This window comes from Dermacentor variabilis, chromosome 1, assembly GCF_050947875.1.
Source record: "Dermacentor variabilis isolate Ectoservices chromosome 1, ASM5094787v1, whole genome shotgun sequence".
Classification (NCBI taxonomy): Eukaryota; Metazoa; Arthropoda; class Arachnida; order Ixodida; family Ixodidae; genus Dermacentor; species Dermacentor variabilis.
In genome coordinates, this window is record NC_134568.1 from 203137794 (window position 1) to 203163962 (window position 26169).

The 26169-nt window shown below is 47.1% G+C and overlaps 1 protein-coding gene and 1 non-coding gene across 3 annotated transcripts; one reads left to right on the forward strand and one right to left on the reverse strand.

Annotated features, from left to right (window-relative positions):
- The first annotated feature begins 1597 nt into the window (after positions 1-1597).
- On the forward strand, positions 1598-1670 carry TRNAT-CGU (transfer RNA threonine (anticodon CGU)). Its single transcript has one exon. It is a non-coding gene; the product is annotated as a tRNA-Thr (tRNA).
- A 4026-nt stretch (positions 1671-5696) lies between these two features.
- Positions 5697-24847, reverse strand: LOC142591077 (uncharacterized). Of its 2 annotated transcripts, none has more exons than XM_075703456.1 (4): positions 24681-24847; positions 24061-24244; positions 10205-10252; positions 5697-7174 (listed from the first exon to the last, which is right to left on the reverse strand). In XM_075703456.1, the coding sequence occupies exons 2-4, from the start codon at positions 24236-24238 to the stop codon at positions 5877-5879; spliced, it is 1524 nt and encodes a 507-aa protein (XP_075559571.1). In that variant the 5' UTR covers positions 24239-24244; positions 24681-24847; the 3' UTR covers positions 5697-5876. The 2 variants fall into 2 exon arrangements, with proteins under 2 accessions (XP_075559571.1, XP_075559563.1); XM_075703448.1 differs by having other exon boundaries at positions 24061-24253.
- Between the last annotated feature and the right edge of the window lie 1322 nt (positions 24848-26169).

Here is a 26169-nt window from a genome sequence, read left to right on the forward strand (position 1 = left end):
CGAGCAAAGGCTGAAGCCCTTTCTCGTAAGTGAAGTGAAGGCGCGGCGCTGGCGATGTTTTTACAAATCACTCATGAGAGCGCTGTAATCGTGGCGCATTCGGGTGCGAAGAGCTTGCTGTTACGCGGTCTTTTTTAAACTCCGCGGGCTTTCGTTCTTCCCGATTAAAAACGGCCGCGCTAAGTCTATTTCGTTGGAAGTACCTGCGTTGGGCGATATTTGTGAAGCTCCACAACTTTCCTATTGACGCCTGAACGTTTCAAGCGATATTTAAAAAGTTAATTTATCTCGGCTAATTACCGTAAAAAAGACGAGCAAAAATGGTACTGTAAGTTTAGATAAACGCTAACGACATCCGCGCGATATCTGTTCTGTAGAACGCATAGGTTTTTTCAAAATCTTGGTCCAAGTTAGCTGAAACACCCTGTATATATATATATATATATATATATATATATATATATATATATATATATATATATATATATATATATGTGTGTATAAAAGCACACAACTGTACTTTTCGTTTTCACCACGGCTCACAAATGTTAAACAATATCGCTCAGCGCACGACGCGCCTGCATGAATGGGAAGTCCCTCGAAGATTATCGATGGTTCTCTCCGTTGTCTGTTGTCACCGAAGCTTGCGTTATGTGATCGTATGCGGGACGCGTATTGCGTAGTACTTTCTGGAATAGACGCGAGCACCAGCGATTACCCTGGAACCTTCGATAGCTCATGTATAAAAGCCGACGCCCTTCACCCGCTGATCAGATTTCGATGATCGCCAACTGTGTTCGCCGTTATCGTTGTGCTTTGAGTGCAGCCTGTTTCGGTGGGCACAGGTCCGGCCAATAAAGAGTTCGTTTCGTCATTCACAGTTTTGCTACTGTGTTCTTGAACGTTACTGCAACACGATATATATAACAAGACTGCCACGGCCGACAGCGTATTTTCCTTTCATTTTGTACTCTAATAAAACCACTACTGAATCTCCTTTATGTTGTTGTTTAAATATGCAACAATAGCTCAACTAAGAGATTTTAAGCAGGCTGTCGCACTGCGCGGTTACCCGTCATTCGCGCTCAAGAACGAACCCACGATCACAAAGCCAAGTTTGCCTTTCATAGCCGAATCTGGTTAGCGCTATCCAGACTGATGCTGGGCTTTTCGAAACGTGCATTGCGCCCGCAGTTGTGCTATCTGTGCCTTTAGTATGCGTAAATGATTGTCTTGAGGCGAACAATGAAACATTGTAGTAGCAGGCAGCAAGAAGCGTCCGAAAAGGTACGCTAACGTCCTGCAAACCACGGCAGATATACAGAAGTCACCTTCGCAATATCGGTTAACGCTCTTTCTTCTCGTTCTTACATAACGAGTGTCTCGAATCCGGCAACATTGATGCCTTCAAGTAGCATATGCGGGTTTATTGACCGTTTGCCTTCACCCAGAAAGATCACGTACTCGTGACGCCTGCGGCAGAAAGGATGTTCCACATCCGCCGCCAAGGTTTGTGAGTGGTGGCACTGGCTAACACTACCAAGGTTAGTTCTAGTAGTAACAAATAAATACCGAAGAAAGTGGATGAGGAAACCGCGCCGCAGTAACTCAATTGGTTAGAGCATCGCACGCGTAATGCGAAGACGTGGGATCGTTCCCCACCTGCGGCAAGTTTTTTCATCCACTTTCATTGTCATTAATTTATGATTTCTTTAATTCAGTTACTAAGTACAAGTAATTTCCCCTGGGTTTTTCTTGGTGTCTTTGTTTGTTGGGGGTCTTCTCATGATATGATTTTAAAAAATCGAGCTCCTCGGTTAACACCCTTTCGTCTCGTTCTTATATATATATAATTTGGCGAGCCGCAGGAGCGCGGCGACCAGCTCATGCCATAGCGCATGCGCACAAGCGCCCGGCTTTGAGCCCTCTTTCGCATGGCGAAAGTACACTCAGGCGTATCGGACTAGGCCATGGGGAGTCACCATATTGCGGCTAAAGTCCCTAGATCGGCTTTTGCCAAGTAGTGACATGTTCCTCCTCTCCTAACACACTTTCCCTTCCGGCTCGCGTCGGCCGCCATGTACGCTCTTAAGCAAAATTACACCCTTTTGCCACACAATAATAATCGTCATCTGTCTTGTCCGCATTTCCTTTCTTTAACGCGGCGAGCCCGGTACTTCCCAGTAACGAACGGCATGAGCGTTATCAGCATGACATAGCATTCCCGACAAGAAAGTAGCGGGCGCGGCGTTTTTAAGAAAGGAAACGCAAGCAAGGCAGATGACGATTATTGTTGTGTGGCAGAGATACACCCCAAAGGGTGTAACTTTGCCTAAGAGTGTACTTCTTAACGCGCTCCCGCGGCGCGGTTGTACGCGCTGTATGCACATGAACGGTATGCATTTGCAGTCACGGCTTTGGTGCGAGAGGCAGTAAGGAAACGTGGCAAATTAGTTAGGTACTGACAGAAAGGTGAACGTGCGAGTAATGCGTTCCAGCTGTTATTTACGTGCTGTTTTGTCGTAGGCAGTACAAGCGGTGAAACTGCGTAGTCGTAGTGCGGCTGCTTAGTTCGCGAGAGAGCAGTGCACGCGCGCATTTCAAAGCGAAAACTTTACTGGCCCCGAACTTGCGATTTCGCCGTGGCTGTGCTCCGAGGAGGCACATGACGTCACAACACGCGCCTCGCCGCCGATACTTCTCTCTCTCGCTCCTTAGTCACTACTGCGCATGCGCCACTCGTAGCACCGAGCCACAGGTGTTCGCCGTTGCGCCGTGCCTTTCCGCCGCCGCCATTTGCTATGACGTCACACCGTGTTCCTCGTCGTTGCGCTCGCCTCCGCTCGCTTCGCCAGCTGCGTCGGATGCCTGATAACTTGTCGGAGGATTGACAAGGAAAGCTCGCGTGCGCCGCAACCACAGTTGAGGCGGCAATATGGACTGCGACAATTCTGATAAGCAAGAGGAGGCCTGGAATCGACATCGGAACGAGATGAAGAGGAAACGAATCGCCCAGGAGACAGACGAACAGCGCGCCGAATGACTGGCTAAACACCGCAACATAGCCAGACAGCCAGACTAACCTGGACTTGCAATCAAGATTAACCAAGGCTAGCCATGCTATGTCTTAGCTTTTCGCTACGTATATCCTGGCATAGCCGAGCTAAGCCACTGCCAATTTTTTTTTGTATATGCAGAATGTTATTGCAGATGTTTCGATCAGTCGCTCGTATGTAATACAATTCAGAACTGGGCCTGCAGCTTCGTATATAAAGTGTGTTATTGCAGATGTTTGCAACGGTCACTCGCCTGCGGCAATATTCATAACTGTGCCTGAACACTCGCGTGCAAGCGGTGCAAACTTATTTTCGCACTTAGTAAACAGTGCGCATTGCTCTTCCGTCGTATCCTTGCTCGCCATCCTCAGTCCCTCCCCTTGCCATCTTCTCCCTATCCCTTCTATTTCTGCCGGCCCTAGCTTGTGGGAACGAAAGCTCAGATAGCAACTGCCGTGGCCGGCAGCGTCTTTTCCTTTCATTTTGTTGTCTAAAAAACAACTACCGAATCTCCTATATGTTGTTTTGTTTAAATATTCAACTATAGCTAAACTAAGCGATTTTAAGCAGGATGTCGCACTGCGCAGTTACGAGTTATTCGCGCTCAGGAACAAACCCGCGACCACAAAGCCAAATTTGCCGCTCATAGCCGAATCTGGGGTGCTATGACGTAGCGCTATTCCAAATGTTTCTATTCCAATTCTGCACTCAGCCCTCCGCGATTGGTCAAAAACTTTTTTGGACCACCCCCACTTCGCCCGTCTGTCCCGCAACGTCACGAAAACCGCGATAGCTAGCTCCGCATCTGATATGAAGTGTGCACACTGATTTTGCATGATTGGACCGAACAAAAGAATAGTTATTTCTGAGTCGACGCCTTTTCTCCATTAGTCCTCGGCTATTGGTCAAAACATTTAGGGCTGCACCCACTTCACCCGCCTGTCACGCGACGTCACAAAAGCGCGAAAACTCACGCGTCAAAGTGACGCGTACATGTTAAAGATGCATTAATATGCCGAACAAAATGAACTTTTTTTCTGAATAGCCACAGGCTGCCCCGTTCCGAAAGGAATAAAAGATGGCTGCCGCCGATCACCCAGTCACTGGGTACTCGCACCTGCCGGAGAGCATGGGTTTATTTGCGTATAATAAACTTCTTGGGTGGCCGTGTAACGTTTTCGAGCACTTTTGGCGCATTTAAGACCTCATTCTGCCAAATGTTCTTTGTTGAGAATCCGTTTTAGCGTCATTCTTAAGCTTCCGTTGCATGCCGCCACGATTTTCGACCAGCCACCGCAAGCTAAGGGAAAGCGGACCAATCGCAGGTGCCGGCACCACCCTCTTTATCCGGTTCTCGATTTTCAGTGCACTGGCTCGGCCCCATCGAATCCCTCTACACTTGAGCATGCTCCTCACCTCTTGTTAGCCAATAAGATAAGTCAAACAGCTCAGTGTAGACAATGTTATTCGTTTTTAAAGCAAACAAAAAATTAAATTATGGGGTTTTACGTGCCAAAACCATTTTCTGATTATGAGGCGGAAATTTCGACCACCTAGGGTTCTTCACCGTGAACCTAAATCTAAGTACCACGGGTGTTTTCGCATATAGCCTCCATCGAAATGTGGCCGCCATGGCCGGGATTCGATCCAGCGACCTCGTGCTCAGCAGCCCAACACCATAGCCACTGAGCAACCATGGCAGGTAAACCAAACAAACGTGACCTCCTATAAATGAGGAGAGCATCATGATTGGTCTCTTCAGACAATCCTGCGGGTCACCGCCCGATGCTTGCGTCGGCGGTTACGCAAATTTGACGGCAGGAAATTGGAATAAAAATATATTGGAATAGTTTTGCGTTATGGGGACCCTGGTTAGCGCTATTCACACTGATGCTGGGCTTTTCGAAACGTGCATTGCACCCGCAGTTGTGCTACCTGTACCTTTAATATGCGTAAATCATTGTCTTGAGGCGAACAACGAAACACTGCCGCAGCAGGCAGCAAGAAGTGTCTGGAAAGGTACGCCGACTTCCAGCAAACCACGGCAGATATACAGAAGTCACCTTCGCTGACATTCTGTAGCCGACAACTGCACAAGCAAGAAAACAAGCGTGCTAGCGCCGTCGAACTCAGCAGCTGGACTGGCCCAGGAAGAATATGGCGGACGGAAGCAGCTCCCAGCAAGAAGTGGACGCTGTCCAATAAAGTGCGTCGGCGGCGCCGCAAACGTTTTCGGTACTTAACTTTTAAAGCTCATAAATGGCCTTCAGTTGCGGAGACTTCGTTGCACATAGCGATTATTGATCTGTCGTGTGTTCACGTGCTGCGCGACGAATAGCTCATCGCTATACGTTCTCGAATATTTCGTTGCGTTTACGTCCGTTTAGGCGACAGGAATGTGTGCGCCGATCCCGGAGATGTTAGAATACCCGGCATGTGTTCCCAGGGGGCTACGCTGGCCGGCTTACTTCCGTCTAGGCAACAGGAATGTGTGCGCCGAAATTGCGTTTTGGTGTCCATCTCGAGTGGCTATTTTTGGAGACCGCCGTAGACGAATCGAGTGACAATGCACGCTACAGTCATTAAATGTATTCTCAACCTATGAGGGGCTTTACGTATACCAGAGCGAGAAAAACTCAGTACAAGGTAGAGAATGAACTTTTATTTTCCAGCCACATGTGCATTCAGCTAGGTGTGCTTCAAACGATTTCAAAACCAAGCGTTTCGCGCCACTCCATAAAATTTGTCATTAGGCAATGATAAAAACATGCAAATAAAAGCGTAACATGGTATGGAGCATGGGGTTGAATGTTTCGATTTTCATTTCTTTCCTCGACGAGCTGGTCTTGGACGGGGCCGTGCTGGTTCGCACTCGGACAAAATTGCGGCGATGTTTAACTCTCCTTCATCATCCACAGCTTTGCGGCGACTGACTATCTTTCCAGGCTGCCTCGAAGTCATCTTTGAAGTGGCATCTCTGACCGGTTTAGCTTCGGCGTCTCTACTTTTGGAGGAGATGGTGGCCGAGTCCTCGTCGCTTTCGCTGGCGTGATCCTTGATTTCACCTTCACTGGCGCTATGCTCCCTCTCCTCGCCTTCGCTGGCACGTTTCTCGTTTTCGTTGGCACTTTTCTCCGCCTCCACGCCTTCGCCGGAGCGCTCATCCGCCTCCTCGCCTTCGCTGGAGCGCTCATCCGCCTCCTCGCCTTCGCTGGAGCGCTCATCCGCCTCCTCGCCTTCGCTGGAGCGCTCTCCCACGTCGTCGCCTTCGCTGGAGCGCTCTCCCACGTCGTCGCCTTCGCTGGAGCGCTCTCCCACGTCGTCGCCTTCGCTGGAGCGCTCTCCCACGTCGTCGCCTTCGCTGGAGTGCTCTCCCACGTCGTCGCCTTCCTTCATTGTGTTCAAGGTCTTTGGCTTGCCGGCAGCAGCCTTCTTGGCCTTCGCCTCGCCGGCAGCAGCCTTCTTGGCCTTCGCCTCGCCGGCAGCAGCCTTCTTGGCCTTCGCCTCGCCGGGAGCAGCCTTCTTGGCCTTCGCCTCGCCGGGAGCAGCCTTCTTGGCCTTCGCCTCGCCGGGAGCAGCCTTCTTGGCCTTCGCCTCGCCGGGAGCAGCCTTCTTGGCCTTCGCCTCGCCGGGAGCAGCCTTCTTGGCCTTCGCCTCGCCGGGAGCAGCCTTCTTGGCCTTCGCCTCGCCGGGAGCAGCCTTCTTGGCCTTCGCCTCGCCGGGAGCAGCCTTCTTGGCCTTCACCTCGCCGGGAGCAGCCTTCTTGGCCTTCGCCTCGCCGGGAGCAGCCTTCTTGGCCTTCGCCTCGCCGGGAGCAGCCTTCTTGGCCTTCGCCTCGCCGGTTGCAAGTTTCTTCGCGTCGACGTCGCCACGTTTAGCCTTCTTACCTACGGCGTTCGATGACTGCCCTGGAGCTGAAGGCAATGCTGCCGACGAGGAACCTGGAGACGTAATTTTTTTGCGAGGCTTCGTCTTCGCCGCCAGCTTGACCCGCCCGGTCATGCCTTCAGCGTGTTCAGTTGCTTTTGTCCTTACCAGCACGTGGTTCTCGATCGCCTTCATGAAGGTCCTTTTGAATCTCGCCTTGAAGAGCTGAGTATCCATTTCAGGGTACTTGCCTGGAGAAATGAAAATGCAATTAAATACCTAGTTGATAATCTCCTTCGTTTCTTCCACAGCGTACTTTAATATCAAGCCAGCGTTTGGGAAAAGGCAAAAATATTTGTGGGGTTTAACGCACTAAAGCAACACGGGCTATGAGGAATACTCATAAGGGCTCCGAATTTTGACCACGTAGTGTTCTCTCACGTCCCCCAAGTTTATATACACGAGCATTTTTGCCTTCCGTTCTCATCTGAATGCGAACGTCACGACTGGGAATCAAACCCGTGACCCCATGTTCAGAAGCAGAACGCCAAGCCACTGAGCCACCTCGTCGCGGTAAATGGTCAAAAACAACCGATACATTCCAAAATTGCTATTTTGAATTGAATCAAACCCGCTTTGCTAATATGCTTCAATTGAATAATCGTAGCAGCTGGCAACTTGATGAATTCATTCTATAGTCGCGCAGGCGGCAGTGCTTGAAGTGTCCAGGTTATTTTAACTCAAAAACGTATAGGTGCGCGAACAGCAATTTATGACACTGAATTGAATGTAAATTGAATGTAATATTTTTGAACAGACTAAACATTTTAACACCCGTAACATGCAAATCAGTTTGTTGCCAGACGAGCACTCTTGGGGTGTTCATACACGCTCCGCTATTTGATTAACACCGTTCAGAAAGGTTGTTTGGGTGAACTAAGAGCGAAATGAAAGGAAAACTTTCTAATCTCATCGTAGTTTCCGCTGTTTACTATTTGTTCATTAAGATCACCATATAAATGAAGTCCAATAACAAAAATTTCATCCGTAGGTGTGTTGAAATGCACGGAGGTGGATTCTAACCCAGGAACTTGACGTGGAAGCTAGACACTATACGCTTGTGCAGTCTTCTTTATGTTGTCAGTTTGTGTACTGCTCAGCATCGACAGTTTCTCACTCGCCCATTTTTCTGTTTTTATAGACACGATATCCACCGCGCCACACAGCAACCACGTTGTAGCTCTTGAAATATTGGTATCTGTAGATATAATTGGTCCAGGAACTCAAGCTGCTTCATTTCATGCGAAACAAAGCTTCAGATCCAATCTTGCATGAGAGGAAATACATTACGCTTGGCTTTTTTAACATCCTATAGCTGCAAATACAGGTCTTAACGGTAACGAGCACACTAGTATATTCAAGAGCACCTTTCACACATGGTGCCCATGAACACCCTGTGGGGGTCAGCAATGAGTAGATTTTAAAGAACACCCTTTCAATATCCTCACTGGCGCTCATCTGTTTGTTTGTTTTTGTTTGTTCTTTGTTTAATGTGGTGATGTTCTTGCATACACCCATTTCATAAGGTATTTTTTAAAAAATGGGTGCTAAATACATGCAATGGACGATGCAACTCTAAAAACACCCATTTAGCTCTTAAGGGTGTTTAAAGTAGTTTGCGAATAAGGTAGTCTCCTCACGAACAAATCTCACATCCTGATATTCCCAACAATAGAAAGTGCCATTACACAACACATTGTTAAGCGTGATTTATTAAAAGCACAAAGGGAGTATTAGGAACAACTAAGCAAATTGTTCGCAAACCGAAGGTTCTTCGGAGCATATGCGGTCATGCATTATGATACAAACTTTATAAAGGTAACCTTGAGGGCCAATGAATATGTGTGCATACCTTCGCGACCAAACCAAACATGCGTGCCGCCTGCGGCGATGGCACAGTGAAAAAAAAATACATGCACTTTCTCTAGTTGGACTGGTAGAGGCACAGAGTGCCGCTATTGTACAAGTTATGTAGCAATAAAGACATTTTAATTCGATGAGAGAACGCATGTGTTCTATACATAAATAGTACCAAACAATACCGATTGCCGAGTCTAACCAATATTTCATTGGGAGTGATCGTGTTTGATCGGAAAATTCTGACTGTCTGAACGGCGCAGTACAACCTGGTACGTTATGTACACTGTGCAAGCACCTGTACGTCTGAAAGCAGAAGTTGTCCTGAATACGCTGACACCAAATACATATTGCGTTACCGCAAGCCAAAGATGCAACGTGTTCTACTTAAGTGCGGCCCGTCTGAGCCCATGATAAATTCATTTTGGCCCTAGCTGCTTTTGAGTTGTGCAGCCCTTTATACCATTAAGTGTTGGATGCCGTACAAAACACCTTTGACGCGCATATAATTTTTGCAATCTTTTGCCATACGTCATAGCACCGTTAAATTAATGAAAGCTGTAACGAAGGGTACATTTTCACCATTCGACGCCTGCAGTAAAAATGACGAGCACATCCGCCGCCTTGATCGTGAGTGGCGCTGGAACACTCCCAGGGCTAATTTTGTACACACACAAATAACGAAGAAAGCACTGCACGCGTAATGCGGGAGATGTGGGTTAGCCTCTCACCTGCGGCAAGTTTTTTTTTTCGTCCACTTTCATTTCGTTTTACCTTACTTCTACATTTCAATTAAACAATTCCTCATATGCCTTCTCTGGCTTGATTCGCGGTTTCTTCCTTATGGATGCAATTTCACTGAGTGCATGCATTGCACAATATACCAGAGCATTTGCATCCGCAGTTTGGACACACACCACACAGCACCTAAGTAACACGGATCTTTCCAGAGATCAGTTTCTCTGCAGCGCTCGCTTACAGGCAATATTGTGAATAAACGAGTTCACCAGTGCATTCCAACTAATCTTGAGGTACCGATAGACCACTGATGAAGCTTTGAGTGCATCGCTTTGAGACAGGTATCGCTTTTTTGTTATGCGTCCAGTGTGCTAGGATATCGACAACTGTTTCCGCAAATGTCTCGAAATATTACACACTTTCTATATCTGGTGTATTGATGAATAATAGCCCTTGTTGCTCATAGAATAGCTACCAAGAACCTGAGAATCTTTACTCAGAAGGGCGATTCCCAGAACTGACCCCGAAAACTTCGCAACTCTCACCATTCATTTTTATTTACACTTATGACAAGATTTTCTCAGACAGTCTAGTGTTTACTGCGATTATCTTGAAAGGAAGCTCACCGAGTATGAATTTCTTTATGTACATGGGAGTTGCACCTTTCCTGTCATCTGCAAGAATCAGGAAAAAAGTGCATGAAGACACCGAAACGCAAACATGCTCACTTCAAAATCAACAAGCATGCATGGCAGGTTGACCTCACGATTTCCCGTCATCAAAGTAACGAGTGTATCCGTACTTAGGTACATAGAAGCACTCTTATCGGCCTAGTTAGTATGATCTATATCTCAGGATAGCGAGAACACCGACAACAGAACAATACTAAGACAAGCGCTTAAGTACTTCATTTTAAGTATTCTGTCAACATGGGGTGGTACAGGATTAATTTATTGAATTTTGTATACAGCGAGCGCACATTGCATACAAAATAAGGTATAATGACCAAGGAAATGAGAACATTACTTCCCTTACGTTTTACAATGATCCACACTGCCATTCACAGTAAAATCATACATTCTGATCTCAGCGAGTTATTTTGTTGAAAATTTGCAACACTTTATGCGCCAGATTTAAAACTTAAGTCACTTAATGGTTGCTGCAAAATGTGATGGCCTATCTTGTCCGATAGCAGGTTTAAACTACGGATATACGTTTTTCCACAACCGTCGAACATGCATTTCATGAAAACCTATCGCGGATACCGTGCGATAGCAAACCATGACACAGCAGGCTGGAGCGTAGCCCTAGTGATACCATTATCGCTATCTTCCCGGCCACTTGGCAGCGTTGCTATGCTAGATGATCCTTTCTGTGCATGCACCTGGCGCAGCTTAACACTAGCAGGCGCAAAGCTCGCATAGAGCACTGCACTGGCCATTTTTTCAGGCCCGGGCCCGGCCCGAGCCCGAAAGTGTTATGTGGCGGCCCGCCCGAGTCCGACTCGGTAGTTTCAAACCTGACCCGGACCCGGCCCGGGCCCAAAAGATTTGTACCCGGCCCGACCCGGCCGGCCCTGTTCGGCCCGTTAGCTCTGGAGCGTAAGCGAAGCATGGTCCACTTCTCGGTAATTGTGAAGATATCATCCGCGGCACAGGACATTTTGTAGAGATAGTTTTGACTTTTCAGGACTTGGTCTGGCGTTGTTGCTAATAAATTAACAGGTAAAATTGAAAGAAATATATATTTAACCCATTATATATACCCGTGCCTTAACGTGCGATATGAAACCCTGTGCTACATTTGCAAAATAGTTGTCCCGTCCTCCAGCGTGCCCGATGTTGGAGGTCACGTGATCAAAATATAGCTAGAGCGGAAGCATGGGGTGGGGGCGGACAAAGTAAGCGCGCGCTAGGGGCAGGGAGGACGAGGCAAGCGCGTTTCTCCTCCGCCGTAGCACAGGCTGTGCATCGCTCGCTGTCCCCGTGGCTGAGCCCACTCTGTAGATCCTGTGGAGAACTAGCAACACTGAATCACATAATATTGGACTGCGAGGAGGATCCCTCCTAACCTGATGGCCTCTCCCTCACCTGAAGCATGGGAGGCGGTGCTGCGCAGTTCTAGCCTGGACACCCAACTGCAGGCCATATAACTAGCTGAAGAGGTCACCATCAAACATCGATTGACGGCCATCTGCCCCGCCTGGAGAAACCACGCCTTATCACCCCATCTAAAGCTGACAAAAAGTTTTTCCTTTGTATTGTATACAGTTTTCAAAAGTCACCAATAACCTACGCGGCCTATTACGGGCCTCACCGAGGCCCGGGCCCAACCCAAGCCCGAACCTCCTTGACCCGAGCCCGGCCCGCGGGCCCCAGGCTTTCGGGCCGACCTAGGCCCGTGCAGTGTTAAGCTCGCAGGTAGCCAGGACGGTAGCGGTAGAGTGGTTGAGTTGTACTGAAACAATACAACGTTAATTCTGTGAGCAAGTGTACTGGCCAGTCAGACAAAAAAAAAAGGCAGAACCCATCTCACGATGAATGTCGACGTTACTGCGGTTAGCATTGTAACGTGAACTTCGTCTGTCACGTAAGAATGAATGGCTCATACCCCCGTAAGCAAGCAAAAAATGCAATGACTCATACCTATATCAGGCAGAGGCTACAAGCGCTCAGCTAGCTGAAGCTAACAGTGCATACATTCATTGAAATGATCCATACAACACAGAACAGTATACGTTTAAATAAAGAACAAGCTCAAAACAAGCATCCGAACCATGAATAAAGCATTGTATACCCCCTCCATCCTCAGTAAATGTAGTGGTGGGCTTGCAACAGCTTCGCTTTAATCAATACTAATTCCCCTTAATAGCAAAGATCGTGGGTTCGAGTGCCTTAGTTGGAATTTAATGGCACAAAGGCAACGAAGGCCATGCTGCGCCAGTCACAAGACAAAAGGAGACGCAGGGTTAGAGCAGGCAAACCTGCATTGCACTATAATTCGTGTAAATAACCAATTGTCTCTAAAAAAATGGAACAGGTTAGTTAAATGGCACTAGCGGGTCATGTGCCAGTAATAGGGTAGGATGTAAAAGTATGTAAATTATATAGGTTGTGTAAAAGCTTTCGTCGCTGTGTTTCAAACTGTGGACATGTTCTAAGGATATGTATTACTGTAAGAGGTTGATTGCATTTTTCGGAAGTCGGCGAGTTTTCATTTCGGAGGAGAAAGTTGGGTGAAATGTGTGTTTCCTATCCGAAGTCGACGCTGGATCACATCATAGAACCGTTGCTGGTGAGTGCACGGCTTCCACTCACCAATTACGGGTTTAGTAAGATGTAGCTTGTTGCTTAAGCAATGGTCCCATTCCTGTTGCCATTTTGCCGTCAAGGCCTTCCTAATCGCCGTGATACTATCCCGATATGGAAGTGCCCTGTTTCTTATCTATTTGCGCGCTGCCATTGATGCACACCTATCCGCTGCTTCATTACCCGGTATACCAACATGGCTTGGTACCCAGCAAAACCTAATTGACCGGCCGTATTTCTTTAACGTTACCGTGTTTAAAATATCCCCTATCAGGGGTTCACATCTGGATTTCGCGTGTAGAGCCTTCAGTGTGTTTAATGAATCAGTGTATATTACTGTATTTTCGTGTGTCAGCGATGCTCTTTTTAACTAAAGTCCATATTGCGTAGACTTCGGCTGTGTAGACAGAGGCATGTTGTGGTAATAGAATACTTATTTCCCAATGTTCCGTTACAGCCCCAACACCCACGTGATTTTTTGTTTTAGAGCCATCGGTGTAAAATTCCATGCAATTTTGGTATTTGTCCTGAAGAGCGCGGAATTTTTGTATAATGTGTTCGTGTGGGGTGTCTTCTTTAAATGTGTCATTGTCCAGTCACATAACGGTTCAAAATCATACCACGGGGCCAAACGCTGTGGCTTTCTGGCAACCTGGAGGACTTCGCGAGGAATGTCATAATCCCGAACATATTTCTCATATCGCAGGACAAACGGCTTAATCATGTTCGGTTTGTTTGTACAGTGTAAGCGCGAGTTGCGCTGTGCGACAATGTTGAAACATGTGTTGTGGTGAGGACTGAATTCTGAGTACATAAAAAAGTTGGTAGCACTCTGCGCTGCTGTAAAGGACGTTCATTAGTCAACATATAAGCTCTGGACAGGCGATGTTCTGTAAGCACCACTTGCCAGCTGTAGTCCAAGGTTATGAACTGGGTCAAGTCGTCGGACGTAAGATAGTCTGGCTGAGCCATATATGATGCTACCGTAGTCTAATATGCTACGCACCAAAGTGCGGTAGATGTGTAGCAGGCATTTACGGTCAGAGCCCCAGCGCTTCCGGGACAGGGCTTCGAGGATGTTAAGAGCATTGTTCGCTTTAATTTGAAGGCTATTTATGTGCGCGAGAATGTAACTTTTTATCAAACAGAACACTCAGAAACTTGTGTTCCTGTTTTACCGGTAGTGTGGCTTCCTGTAGCTTAAGGATGGGATCTGGTTGTATGCCTCTTTTTTTGTATAAAGACAACAGTAATGGTTTTTTTCACTTAAGAAGCGAAAACAGTTTTCAGATGCCCACTGCGTTAGTTTGTTTAATGTAATTTGAATTCGCCCTTCGCAGGTCGCCATGTTCGATGCACGACACACAATTTGTAGATCATCCACATATAATTAATGCATCACGGAGGATGGAATTACATTATGGACCGAGTTCATTTTCACCACAAACAATGTGCTTAATGCGCATCCCTGAGGCACCACCGTTTTCCTGAATAAATACGCGGGACAGCACCGTTCCTAAATGCACTTGGAATGTTCGATCGGACATGAAATCAGCTAGGAATTTAAGCATTCTACCGCGGATCCCTAAATCCACTAAGTCCCTTAAAATACCAAACCTTCATGTTGTGTCGTACGCCTTTCCTAGATAAAAAAAACACACAGTATTGTTTGTGTAGAAAGGCCGCACGCATCTCGTGTTTTAGCCGAACTATATCTGTTGTAGAGCAGCCTTTCTTGTAACCACACTGATGATTATCGAGCAGGTTCTCAGTTTCAAGGACGTATGCCAATCTGATGTTTATAATGGATTCATAGGACTTTGCAAGACAGCTTGCGAGTGCTATAGGTCGGTAGCTGTTGTAGGATGCTTTCCAGCTTTCAAGAAATGGATTATAAAGGCTTTTTTTCCACTCATTCGGCTTTTTTTTCTGTTTCCCAGATTATGTTGAGAAAGCGGAGCAATGTCTTAACTGCTTTTGGGGATAGGTGTGCCAGCATTGTGTAATGCACTCTGTCCGGACCTGGCGCTGTTTTTTTTTTTTGCCAGTAGCGAGTACTCTCTTGATTTCCGGAAGTGTTAAGGGGGCATTATATGATCTCTCGGAACTTCCTGTTGTCGTAAGCTTTGGTTTTTCTGCTGATTGTTTATATTTTTGAAATTCAGTGGAATAGTTTACTGAGCTGGATATGTTTTGGAAAGGCTGCCCTAATATGTCTGCTTGTTCTTTTAAATTCGTTTGTGTACCTGGAGGTGAGAGTATGGGGATCGTATAAGGAGCGTACTCGCTTCTAAGCTTACGAAGCTGATCCAACATTCTTTTGGATGTTATTGAGCTATTGATGGAGGATACATAAAATTGCCAAGACAGTCTTTCGGCTAGCCTACGCGTGTATCTGGCTTTCACCTTTGCTTTTTTTGAAATACAGGAGGTTATCTTGTGTTGGGGTATCGCCGAAAGATACCCCACGCTTTGTTTTGTGCTTTTTTTAGTTTGTACGCATTCATTCGTCCACCAGGGTTTAGTTTTTGCCTTAAAAATCAGAAGGATCGCGGGATCGTCTGTTCTGCTGCAGCAAGTATGGAGGCAATAATCTTCATTCATTTCGTGTAACGTTTGATCATCTGATATGTCATCCAGACTGGCCTTCTCGCTGAAGAGAGGCCAGTCTGCTAGATGGAGTTTCCAACGGGGTGATCTTAATGGTACTGTAGGGAAAGTAGATGTTTTTTAATAATGCTGGGCATATGATAACTACCATAACTGTTGTTAATAACACTCCATTTAAAATCGAGAAAGAGATGGAGTGCACAGCGCCATATCTAGACAGCTCATAGCTCCTGTGCTTGGGGAGCAGTAGGTTGCCGCACCAGTGTTTAAAAGGCATATTTCGTTTGTCAGGATAAAATCTTCAAGTGTTTGTCCCCTGGTGTCGGTTGTTTTGCTGCCCCATAATATATTGTGAGCGTTAAAATCACCCGCTATTAAGAAAGGTTTAGGTAGCTGATTTAAAATTAACACCAGATCTCGTACGTACAGTAAAATGTGAATGTGGTGGAATGTACATTGAATGGTAATGCTTTTGTGTGGTATAACCGTGACAGCAACGGCTTCTAAGTGAGTATTAATGGCAACTTCTCTAGCTGCAATGCCGCTCTGTAGAACAATAGCTATACCACCCGAAAGCCGGTTCGCCTGAGTACGGTCGCGCCGTACAACAATGAAGCCTTTTTAAATGTTTTTGTGCTTCTCGCCTAAGTTTGTTTCTTGTAAGCAGAAGGCCACAGGAGAGAAGTTACTTAACATGTCTTTGATGTCACCTAAGTTGTGTAAAAGCCCTCGACAATTCCAATGGATAATAAAAGTCATTTTGAAATTGAAAGGTAAAAATGGCTATAAAAGTAAATAAGAATAAGAAAGATGTTAGGTGACAAAGATTTCAAGAATGCTAATACAAAGGAGCGATACCCTTTAGGTTATCGCTTTCTTATTTAACGTGGTCAATTGGACTTTGTCCCTGTTTCCGCGCTCGAGAGAGCGCTTGTCCTTCGGCGTCGACGACACCGGGGTTTTTGGATCGACCTCCATCGCTCTCTCTGAAGCACTGGAGGACCGAGAATCGGGCGCCGAGACACGTGTCTCGGGCCTTGTAGCTCGCTTGAGCTTAAGGCCCTGCGGGACTGGTGTCTGCAGGGCCTTTGTAGAGGATGGAGCAGCGCCGGATGCTTCCACCACGGGGGCGGGAGGGGTCACTGCGGGACCACTATGCGTGGTCTCGGAGGACTCCTGAGACCTCTGTGACGCTGCCCCCATCTGCGTCACACCGGCGTAACTTCTTGGCGGGAAGATACGTTAGCCGCTTCCTCGCTTCATAGAATGAGATTTTTTCTTTGACAGTTACAGCAATTACTTTTTTTCTTTTTTCCAGCAAGGGCAGGACCGCGAATAAGCTGGATGATCTCCCTTGCAGTTAACACAAAGTGGAGAAGAGGTGCAATTGTCAGTTTGGTGATCGTTGGAGCTGCATTTAGCACAAGTTGTTCGTCCTCGACATGCATGCGAAGCATGTCAAAACCATTGGCATTTGAAACATCGTCTGAGGTTGGGAATATATGGTCTAACATTTACCTTTACATAACCTGCATCCAGCGAGGTAGGCATTACACTTGTTCCGAAGGTGAGTATAACATGTTTTGTGGGGATTTCTTGGTCGTTCCTGCGGATGACAATTCTTTGGACTTTGGTAACATTTTGTTCCTGGAAACCTTCCAGCAGTTCGTCGCTCAAGCCAATAAAGTCTTCCTCTGATATCACACCCCTGCTTGTATTTAGTGTTGTGTGGTGAAATTGTCACTGTTGCTTTGCCAATACTGGTAAGGTATGAGAGTTTTGCGCTTCTTTGTCATTTAGTTCTAGGAGGTCCCCGCTAGACACTTTTGAGGCTTTGTATGTAGGTCCGATTTTTTTTTAGACACTTTGCCACTAGGAATGGAGAGCGCTTTCTTACTGGTACATTTTTTCGCTGTGCAGTACATAGTACTTGGGAAATGATGGAGCATTGCTCCGAAAAGAGAACTGGAACGTTGCTTCGGTGCGGCATCTTTTCAGACGCCGATCATAGGGAACAGAGGCTTGCGCTGTTATGAGAAAAATGTGTATGTTCGGCAACAGCGCCGACCGCCCACCACGGGGACGCGGCAGAGCTTGCGTACAAGTCTGCACGACGCCACTCGTGCGCCGTCACTATAACCAAATATGGTGTACCCGAGGTAGGATAGCCACACAAGGTTAACCCTTGCCGCCATGGAGAAAGGAAGTAAATGGAAGAGAGAAGAAGACAGGAACGGTCAAAAAGTGAGAGATAAAGACGAAGATTGGAGGAGAGAGAGGCAAGTAAAGGAAAAGGCGACTGCCGATTTCCCCCAGGTGGGTCATTCTGGAGGTGCCGTCTATGTGAAGCAGAGGCCAAAGGGGTGTGTTGCCTCCGCCGGGGGGGGGGGGGGCTTGAAGGTCCAAACACCCAGCAACGGCTCAACCCCCAGGATCCCCTTTTCCCCAGACACTGCTAAGCCGCGCACGGCTACACGCGGGAGAGGCCAACCCTCGCGTGCTCGGGTACGTGGTGTCGCAACACACCAAACGCCTGCTGACGCAGACGCCCCTGCGGGGGAGTGCCTTAGTGTTGTAATAAACTGTGGCTAATTTACTTCACCTTAACTAACACTAATGGTGGTGGGTTCGACTGCCGTAATAAAGTATATATTAAACCTGCCTTATCAAGTTCGCTATCAAACATAAGCGAACGACCGATGAGGGTTGATAAGGGTTTATACTCGTCGGATCAAGTTCCATGACATTGATATCACAAGCCCGCGTGGAGATGAGCAAGTGGCACAATGCTTACGCATACTTAGGCAGCTACCAGAAGAGTTTCCGCGTGAGTTTTTATTGAGTGGTTTCATTGTGCGTAGCGCTCGCGCAACGCTCAGGCAGTCACTGAACACAAATGGGTTTGGTATGTGTTTTTCTGGTATGTTTCACATCCATACTTATAGCGTATGCGTCGGTTGTGAATATGCTCGCGTGATCTGTGGGCATCAGAAAACTCCGGTCCTACTGCAGCAGCAAAAACCCAGCTTTTTGTTTTCGATGCGTCGGTGTGAAATTCCATAGAGTTGCACTTCTGTTTTAAGGATAAGAAATGCCGTTCGATTGCTGTTTTTGTTGCATGGTGAGCCTTTACTTCAATAAACAATGTGTTCCACTGCATGTAAAAAGTGTGCTACGGCAGTGCGAAATGTAATGTTTAATAAAGTAATTAAAATGAAATTGTAGGATTTCAGGTCAGAAAACTGAACAGTGGGCAATGAGGGACGCCATAGTAGGAGGGCTCTGGAATAATGTCGACCACTTGGGGTTCGTCCAACGTACACCTATAATCAAATACACCAGCATTTTTTCATTGCTGCCCCGTCGTAATGCGGTCGCTGCTGCCGACAATAGAACCCCGACCTGATGCTTAGCTGCAAGACGCCACAGCCACTGAGCCAAGGCGTTTTCGCATTGAGAACAGGATCAAACTAATAAATATGCAGCGATTCCAACTGAAACATGAGAAAACGACGAAGGATCCCCTTGCAGAGTTATTCTAGGAACTGTTGCTGCTTTCCAACTGTGTACCGCGGCGGCCTTGGCCGCGGCACTAGAGCACGCCATGTTCTCGTGCGCTTCGGCCGTCAGGCAATTGTGCGGGTTATACGTCGTGAGCAACAGAGTACTGAATTATAGGCGATTAAAGGCCAACAAGAAAGGACGCACAAGAATCACGCAGCACCCCTTTACATTTAGACTCGGCGCAGTGACAATCCCTGAGGCTTCTGAGGTCTGCATACTGGGTCTCGATATTCACCAATCCGGCAGTGGTGCACACTGGCTCCGTAAAACCAGACAGAGTTCGTCAAAAACACTTCACCTTATTCGTCGCATTGCAGCAAAAGCAGCTGGAGCTCGTACTGACGTAGCTCGACAGTTGGTGCGTGCAGTCTTGCAGCCACGGATTTTATATCAAGCTCAATTTCAACGGCTGACTTTGGCACAGCTGGCACAGTTGGAGACGATTAATCGTGATGCTATGCGCACAATCACAGCACTGCCCCGCATCACTCCGATATCAACCTTACAGGAACATGCCCAGCTCAACACAATTGCAGAGCTCATTTTTCAACGTGAAAAAGCACGTGAAATAAAAAAGCAACTTATTCCGGCTGTCGCTGCGTTGCATGCTCATTTTCACCGCGGCTCTCGGATTGACAATCAGCCCTATCCAATGCCTCCCTGGGAATTCACCAGCATCACAACTAATAAGCCAACGAGGTTACGACGCCGCGATATAACATGTATTATTGACGAACACAACATCGTCGATGCATCGTGCGTTAACACCTGCCAAGTCTATACGGATGCTGCCATTCTCCCAGACGGCGGAAGGACATCATTCCTGAGTACTACGCATAATTTCATCAGCGGCCACCAGCGCTATTTATCTACAGAAGCCAGCGCTCTAGTAATGGAACTTCAAGCCATCCACGACGCTGTGCAAGATGCGACATCTAAGCTGCCTACCATCAAGCAACTAGATATCTTCACTGATTCTTTAGCGGCTATTCAGGAACTCAAGAAGGTTGATAAGGCGATGGAAATCTGCGAGACAATACACCCTATGAATAGTAAGACATCTACTTGCGTCAAGGTACACTGGATTCAAGGCCATTCAGCGAACCCTCACAACATTGCTGCTGACCAGCAGGCACACTGCCCTCCTAATCCTGATCCTCCACCTATTCCCCTCCCACCCCAACCCCGTAACTCGCTGCGAGCCCGTAAAAAATGTTCTCCGGCAGGACACACGCGCTCTTATCCCACCGTGTGTCTGCTCCCTCCCCCTTCACCTTACTAGGGCGGAGGAAGTTGTGCTTAGGAGGCTTCGGGCCGGGGTGGCCCTTACACCGGCTGTTGTCTCAAGGTGGAACTGGTCGCATTTACCACTGGGTGCTACGTGTCCATACTGCTCCGTTCCTGTGGTGGAATCAGATGCATACCACCTAATATGGACATGTACGGGTTTACAATCTGAACGCTCGCGTCTCCTACTGGAAGCCGGCCTCCGCTACAGTGTGACAACCAGCTATGACCGCTGGATACACGACAACAGATTCCACAAAACAATGCTCCAATTCATACACAACACAGGCCTCACAGCACACATATAATACACATATACAGTCCAAGAATTATGCCTTAAGGGCAAGCCTTATCGCAAAAAAAAAAAATATTTTGTTGCACAAAATTTCACTTTATGGCATTCGAGGCATTTCGTTAGGCCCGATTCGAATTTTCGGGGATTCGGGGTCTCCGCGTTAATTTTAACCATCTGGGGTTATTTAACGTGCACCCAATGCGCGGTACACGAGCCAATTCAATCACTGCGCTGGAACACCATTCCTACTCGCCGGATTTAGTCCCCCGTAGGTCATGGCCAGGGTGTCGGAACGAAATGTATTTCGTTCTGGTTTTGGTTTCGTTCCACTGAAAAAAAGTTCCGTTCCAGTTCTGCTCCGGAACGAAAAAAAAATTATCCATAATGGTTCCTAACGGTTTTGGTTCGCATGCAAAAATTTTCGAAGCTAAGTACGATAAGACATAGCATTTATTTTTCCCAATAAGTGAATTACCAATTCTGAGATCATGCTCAATGCTTTGAGACAAGGTACTGGTCTCAGAAACAGCCCGTTATCGAGTCTACTCTCCGAAATGAGCGGCCGCCGTTCCGATAAAACAAACTTGAGCTAACATTAAACGAACGATAAAACTTCGGAAACAAAGCATTGTCCCCGTAGAAGCCGAAACGATAAGCTCTTCAGTGCGCAAGCCCTGGGTTTTGCTGCGATGCCGATCTGCTGGTGCACCGAGCGGCAAGCTTAGATCTGAGGAACGCTCGACCGCCTATCGTTCGCATTATCCGTGCCTGAGGAACGCGCTTGCACTGACGTTGCCTGACGTCGGTTGTGCCGCATTGCCGACTTTCCCCTCGAACCTAAAACCTGTAAAGAATACTTCAGTTTCACTCCAAAACAAAACAACGTTTCGGTTAAGTTTCCGTTCCGCTGAAAAAAAAAATTGTTTTCGCTTTTATTTTCGTTCAGTTCACACAAACTGGTCATGGCGTGTTTTGTCAGGCAAAACGTGCCGTCTCAGTATCGGCCGCGACTGGCCACAAAATTCAGTCATGGTTTAGTTAATTTCGCGCTTTCTGTCACAGGGTGTTTCCGTTGATACGTTAGTGGGGCTGCCTTTTCTGCCCTCCCGGCGCGCTCGGTTTCGATATTGCGTGGATTGAGCGTTCAAAATCGGTTTGTCGAATTAGCTGCAAATTTCAAAATTTGTAAAAAATTGGGGCGCATTAAAATGTGGCGGTTCAAGTTTGTGATTTAAAGAAACGCCCCTGAAGTTCTAAACAGAGATAGATTTTTCGTCAATCTTCTGAAACGTTATTAGCGGCAAAGTATTTTCGCCTCACCGAGGAACTCATCTGTGAAGAGTTGTTCGCTGCGCTCAGTCTTACCTGTTTAAAGACAATAGACCAAATACCTTGTGTAATTTCATGCGACATTATGCCGCGTGGCAACACAAGTCAACAAAAAAACAAAAATCTGAGCCATTCCACTCTGAAGGTGCATGATCAGCGGAGCTGTAGATATGGTGATAAATATGAATATATGGACGGCTGAATACTAAGTGGGGTGATGAAATTATGAAATTCGCAGGCGCTAGTTGGAATCTGTTGGCGCAGGATATGGGTAATTGGAGATCGCAGGGAGAGGCCTTCGTCCTGCAGTGTAGATAAAATAGGCTGATGTTGATAAATATCTTGATTGAAAATAACATACCACAATCAATTTCGTTTTTTCAATTTTTTTTGTTTTATGAAATTGCATACTCATAGCTTTTCTTTATTTTTAACTTTCTTTTGTTTGCTTTCTTTAGATTTATTTGGTCACCAACGGGACTGTCGCTTTATGACCGCTATGATATACGGCCAGTGGCTCTGTGGCGACACTGGAAAGGTTCTCGGCCAATGCGAGGCATATATACCGCACCGATGACGCGTCGTGTGCACACTGATGTTTGTGTAACATTGAATGCCGAACCTGTCGAAGAGAAAAGACACGAAACATTTTCCGTCTGGCCGAGACACGTCTATGTTGAAATGACCTCCAATTACGATGGAAGTGGAGTCGGTAGGCGTGATCCAACCAAGGGTGCATAGGCTTGGCGTTTGCTGCACAATGTTCGTCCGATTACGCGCCGCCCGCCGTCGCCGCGCACATTCCCGCTTCTGTTCACGACGGTGTTCTTCGAAGGCGCGCTGTTCTTTCGCATTGCTCACCGCACGCGGCCTACCCATTATTGCACGGGTGGAAGGGAACTGAGATAAGGTTACGTGGTCTGCCTATAGAGCCCGAGACGTCAAACCGCAATCCATACCAAGCAGTGTCTACTCTGGTTTTACTTCTATTAAGATAGTTTTTTATCACAACGCCTTTTTACATTTCTCTCGATTAAACGCAGCTGGGACATATACCTGGCGATACGCTTTTGCTGGATCTCTTTAACTCTCGGGCGGCTGCCATCTTTCTTGCTTACGCACACAAACAGCCAGAACCTAACGTACAACAGCTCCGCTGTAAAAATGCCTCATGAAGTCTGTCAGCTCAACACACAGGTTAGTCTAACACGATAGAACAATGAGCGAGCGACGACGGGGCAGCCTAACCAGCGTGACAAAAACCATTTTATAGCAGCCGGATGAACTGCGAGCATGGTTCGCCCCTCCGTTGAGATGCACTTTCTGATAACGAAGTTGCCAAGAATCCTGCTGTCCTACTTGTCCTGCTACATAAAAAATTTTGATGCCGCCGTGCATTATTCCACTGTTGAGTGGAGTCGAGGTTACGCTGTACGACCGCTTCTTGTCGGTCACCAATGCGTCACTTTTTGTTTTAAGTGTACCACGCTTTTATAGGCAGATTCGGTTACGTACACAGCTGTTCGGCATAAAGCAGACAAGCCGGTACAGTGCACGCGAACAGAGGCGAAGCGCGCAATCACAGCCGAAGTGACGCAGTGAACGCCTTAATGGTGCTTGCACCATTAGCGCTTACAAAATGTGGTCCAGCGTAACTCAGGTTTCAAATGGAGCTAAAGTGGCCAAATGAAACTACATGATGGAACTTGCAAAATAACCCAGCCGTACCATTGTCCTTGCTCATATATGCATATGTGAATACGTTCATTACTGGTCTTCGTTTCCACAGGTGGAACTTGTTTTTGCTTTCTAGAACGGGCTATTCGGTGGCACCTTTTATGTTTGAAGATATGGGGGCGTGGGCAGCTGTATTCTACAGCGAAACAGGGTGCGTCTTATGCATTCACTGAATGCACAGAACCTCCCGTGTAGGTGCGACCAACACGGAAGTTTTACCGCCGACATAAGTGACATCAGCGCAAGACTGCCGTGCAAGCAAGCGCAGGTTAGAAGGTAGCCTCAGAATAAACGCTTAGCTATAAAACTACGCGTCGACGGCAACACGACGAGCGGAAGGGTGTGTACTCACCAACGTTATCCACTGCGTCGATTATCGTGTCAATCATCTTCGGTTGCTTTTTCATGGCAAGTTTTGCTCCGCTGCTTTCTTTTGACAATGGCTTCCGCTCGCTCGAGTTCGACGATGATCCATCACTTTCAGAATGCTCGGAATCCGAGAAATGGGCTTGCTTGGCTCGCTTCGCCATCGCCACCTGCGTCCGCTACAGCATAATTCGCTTCTCTTCAGCACGAGCATGTTACACAAGACAAAAACAGCCGAAACAGTCCCTTAACGTAGCACTTAAATTACCGCTAAGTTACATTCATGGAAATTTCGAAACCCAAACAATCTTAATCGCGACGCCGTTCAGCTATGTGCACAACACACTTACCAGACCACGCAATTTTAGCGGAAGAAAATTCATTCGTAATTATAGAATACATTTAGACACAGTAATATTTTTGTGCCCTTGCTTTTGCAGTCATTCAAAGAAGGAAGTAACGGCCAAAGTAGCAGGTCGGTCTCTATAGCTAGGAGGCGTTTGTAAAAAGTTCCTTCGCTCACGACTTTATCTTCGGCCCACTTTCAACGCAATTTCTTTACTTCTATTGCGGAGCTTCATCGCAGAAAGTAAAAACGCCACTTACGCGTGTGCAGAATCGCTTGTTAATAGCCACAGGCACGCTTTTCAACTACAGTCACGACTAAAGCAAACAGTTAAGCCTAACACTGATCACCAAGACCTATCGGCAGGCTCGGTTTGCCACTAATATTGCAGTTCGCTTCGGGCCTTCCGTGAGAAAACAGCACCAGCGCAATAGTGGCGTCAGCCTCCGGTTTCTCGGACAACAGCGACACACCACTTAGGCGCCCTCTTTCTAGCTGCATAGCATAGCATGACATGCACATTTTGCATATGATCAACACGTTCTTGATAAGAGTTCCGTACCTTTTGAGCCATGACGTCAAGCGTAAAAGTAGAGAGCCTTTGAACATCGTGGTTTAAAAAGAAAAAGATGATTGGGGGGGGGGGGGGTGCTAAAGGTCGGCAATGTCCTCTGCTTTTGAAATGTATGGGCTCCCGGATGCCATCTTGACGTCACGGCTCAAAGCACGCTGACCTGCTGTTGCCTGGGCCGTGCTACCAGGGAGAGGGGGCGCAGAGGGGGCAACAGAAGATATCAGATTCTAAACAGTATATTATTTCCTAAAGTTGCCATCTTACACGTGCCTTATCAGAGAAGCGGTGGAAACGTAGACATGTGACTTCAAGAAGCGCGTCTCAGTCTTATTAGCGCCTGAATAGTGCGAGCCGCGGAGCAAGAATGTTTCGCGGGGGACACCAATACTCAATTTTTGCAACTCCAAAAGGACATTGTGCCAGGCTACAGGTAGAAAGATTATTCAATGGATGCTGAAAATGTCTTCCTGACCATGCGCCTAGCATGCTACTCCAGATGATGCGGGCTACGTATGAAATGACATTGCGCTGCTAAGCACGAGGTCGCGAGATCACATACAGGCCGCGCCTGCTTTATTTCGATGTGGGTGAAATGCTAAATGCGCGCGTGTGCCGTGCATTGGGTGCAAGTTAAAATACCGTAGGTGGTCAAATTTATCCGAAGCCCCCAACTACGGCGTGCCTCATAATCATATCGTGGTTTCGGCACGTAAAACCCACTTTATTTTTTATATGAAAGGACGGATCCCTAAATCCGCACACAGTAACAAGTAATTACAGTGCCTGATAGAGGCAAATGTCCCGGACGGAGGCCAAGAGCGCCTGTGTTGCTCGTTGCTCCAAGATGCAATCCGTACAATTACATGGTGCAACTCGAAGGAGCTGCCCCGTAAATTCACAGCAAATCTGTTGGACTAAATAGCTAAACATACTCATTGCTGTCATTATAGTGCGAAAATAAAACACACACAAATGCACGTTTGTCTCATCCGTGCGATCTAATTACAGAAATGTTAAAGCTGTTCCCTACACGTGTCGTCGGCCACAGGAGACACATCGTAAATTGCAGGACGAATCCAGAGGTCACACAGACACAGCGCAGACCTAAGGCCATTTCACCAGCAAGGGAGGACATGTGGGTAAATGGAGAGGCTGGAAGCAGTCTCCTTCCGGCA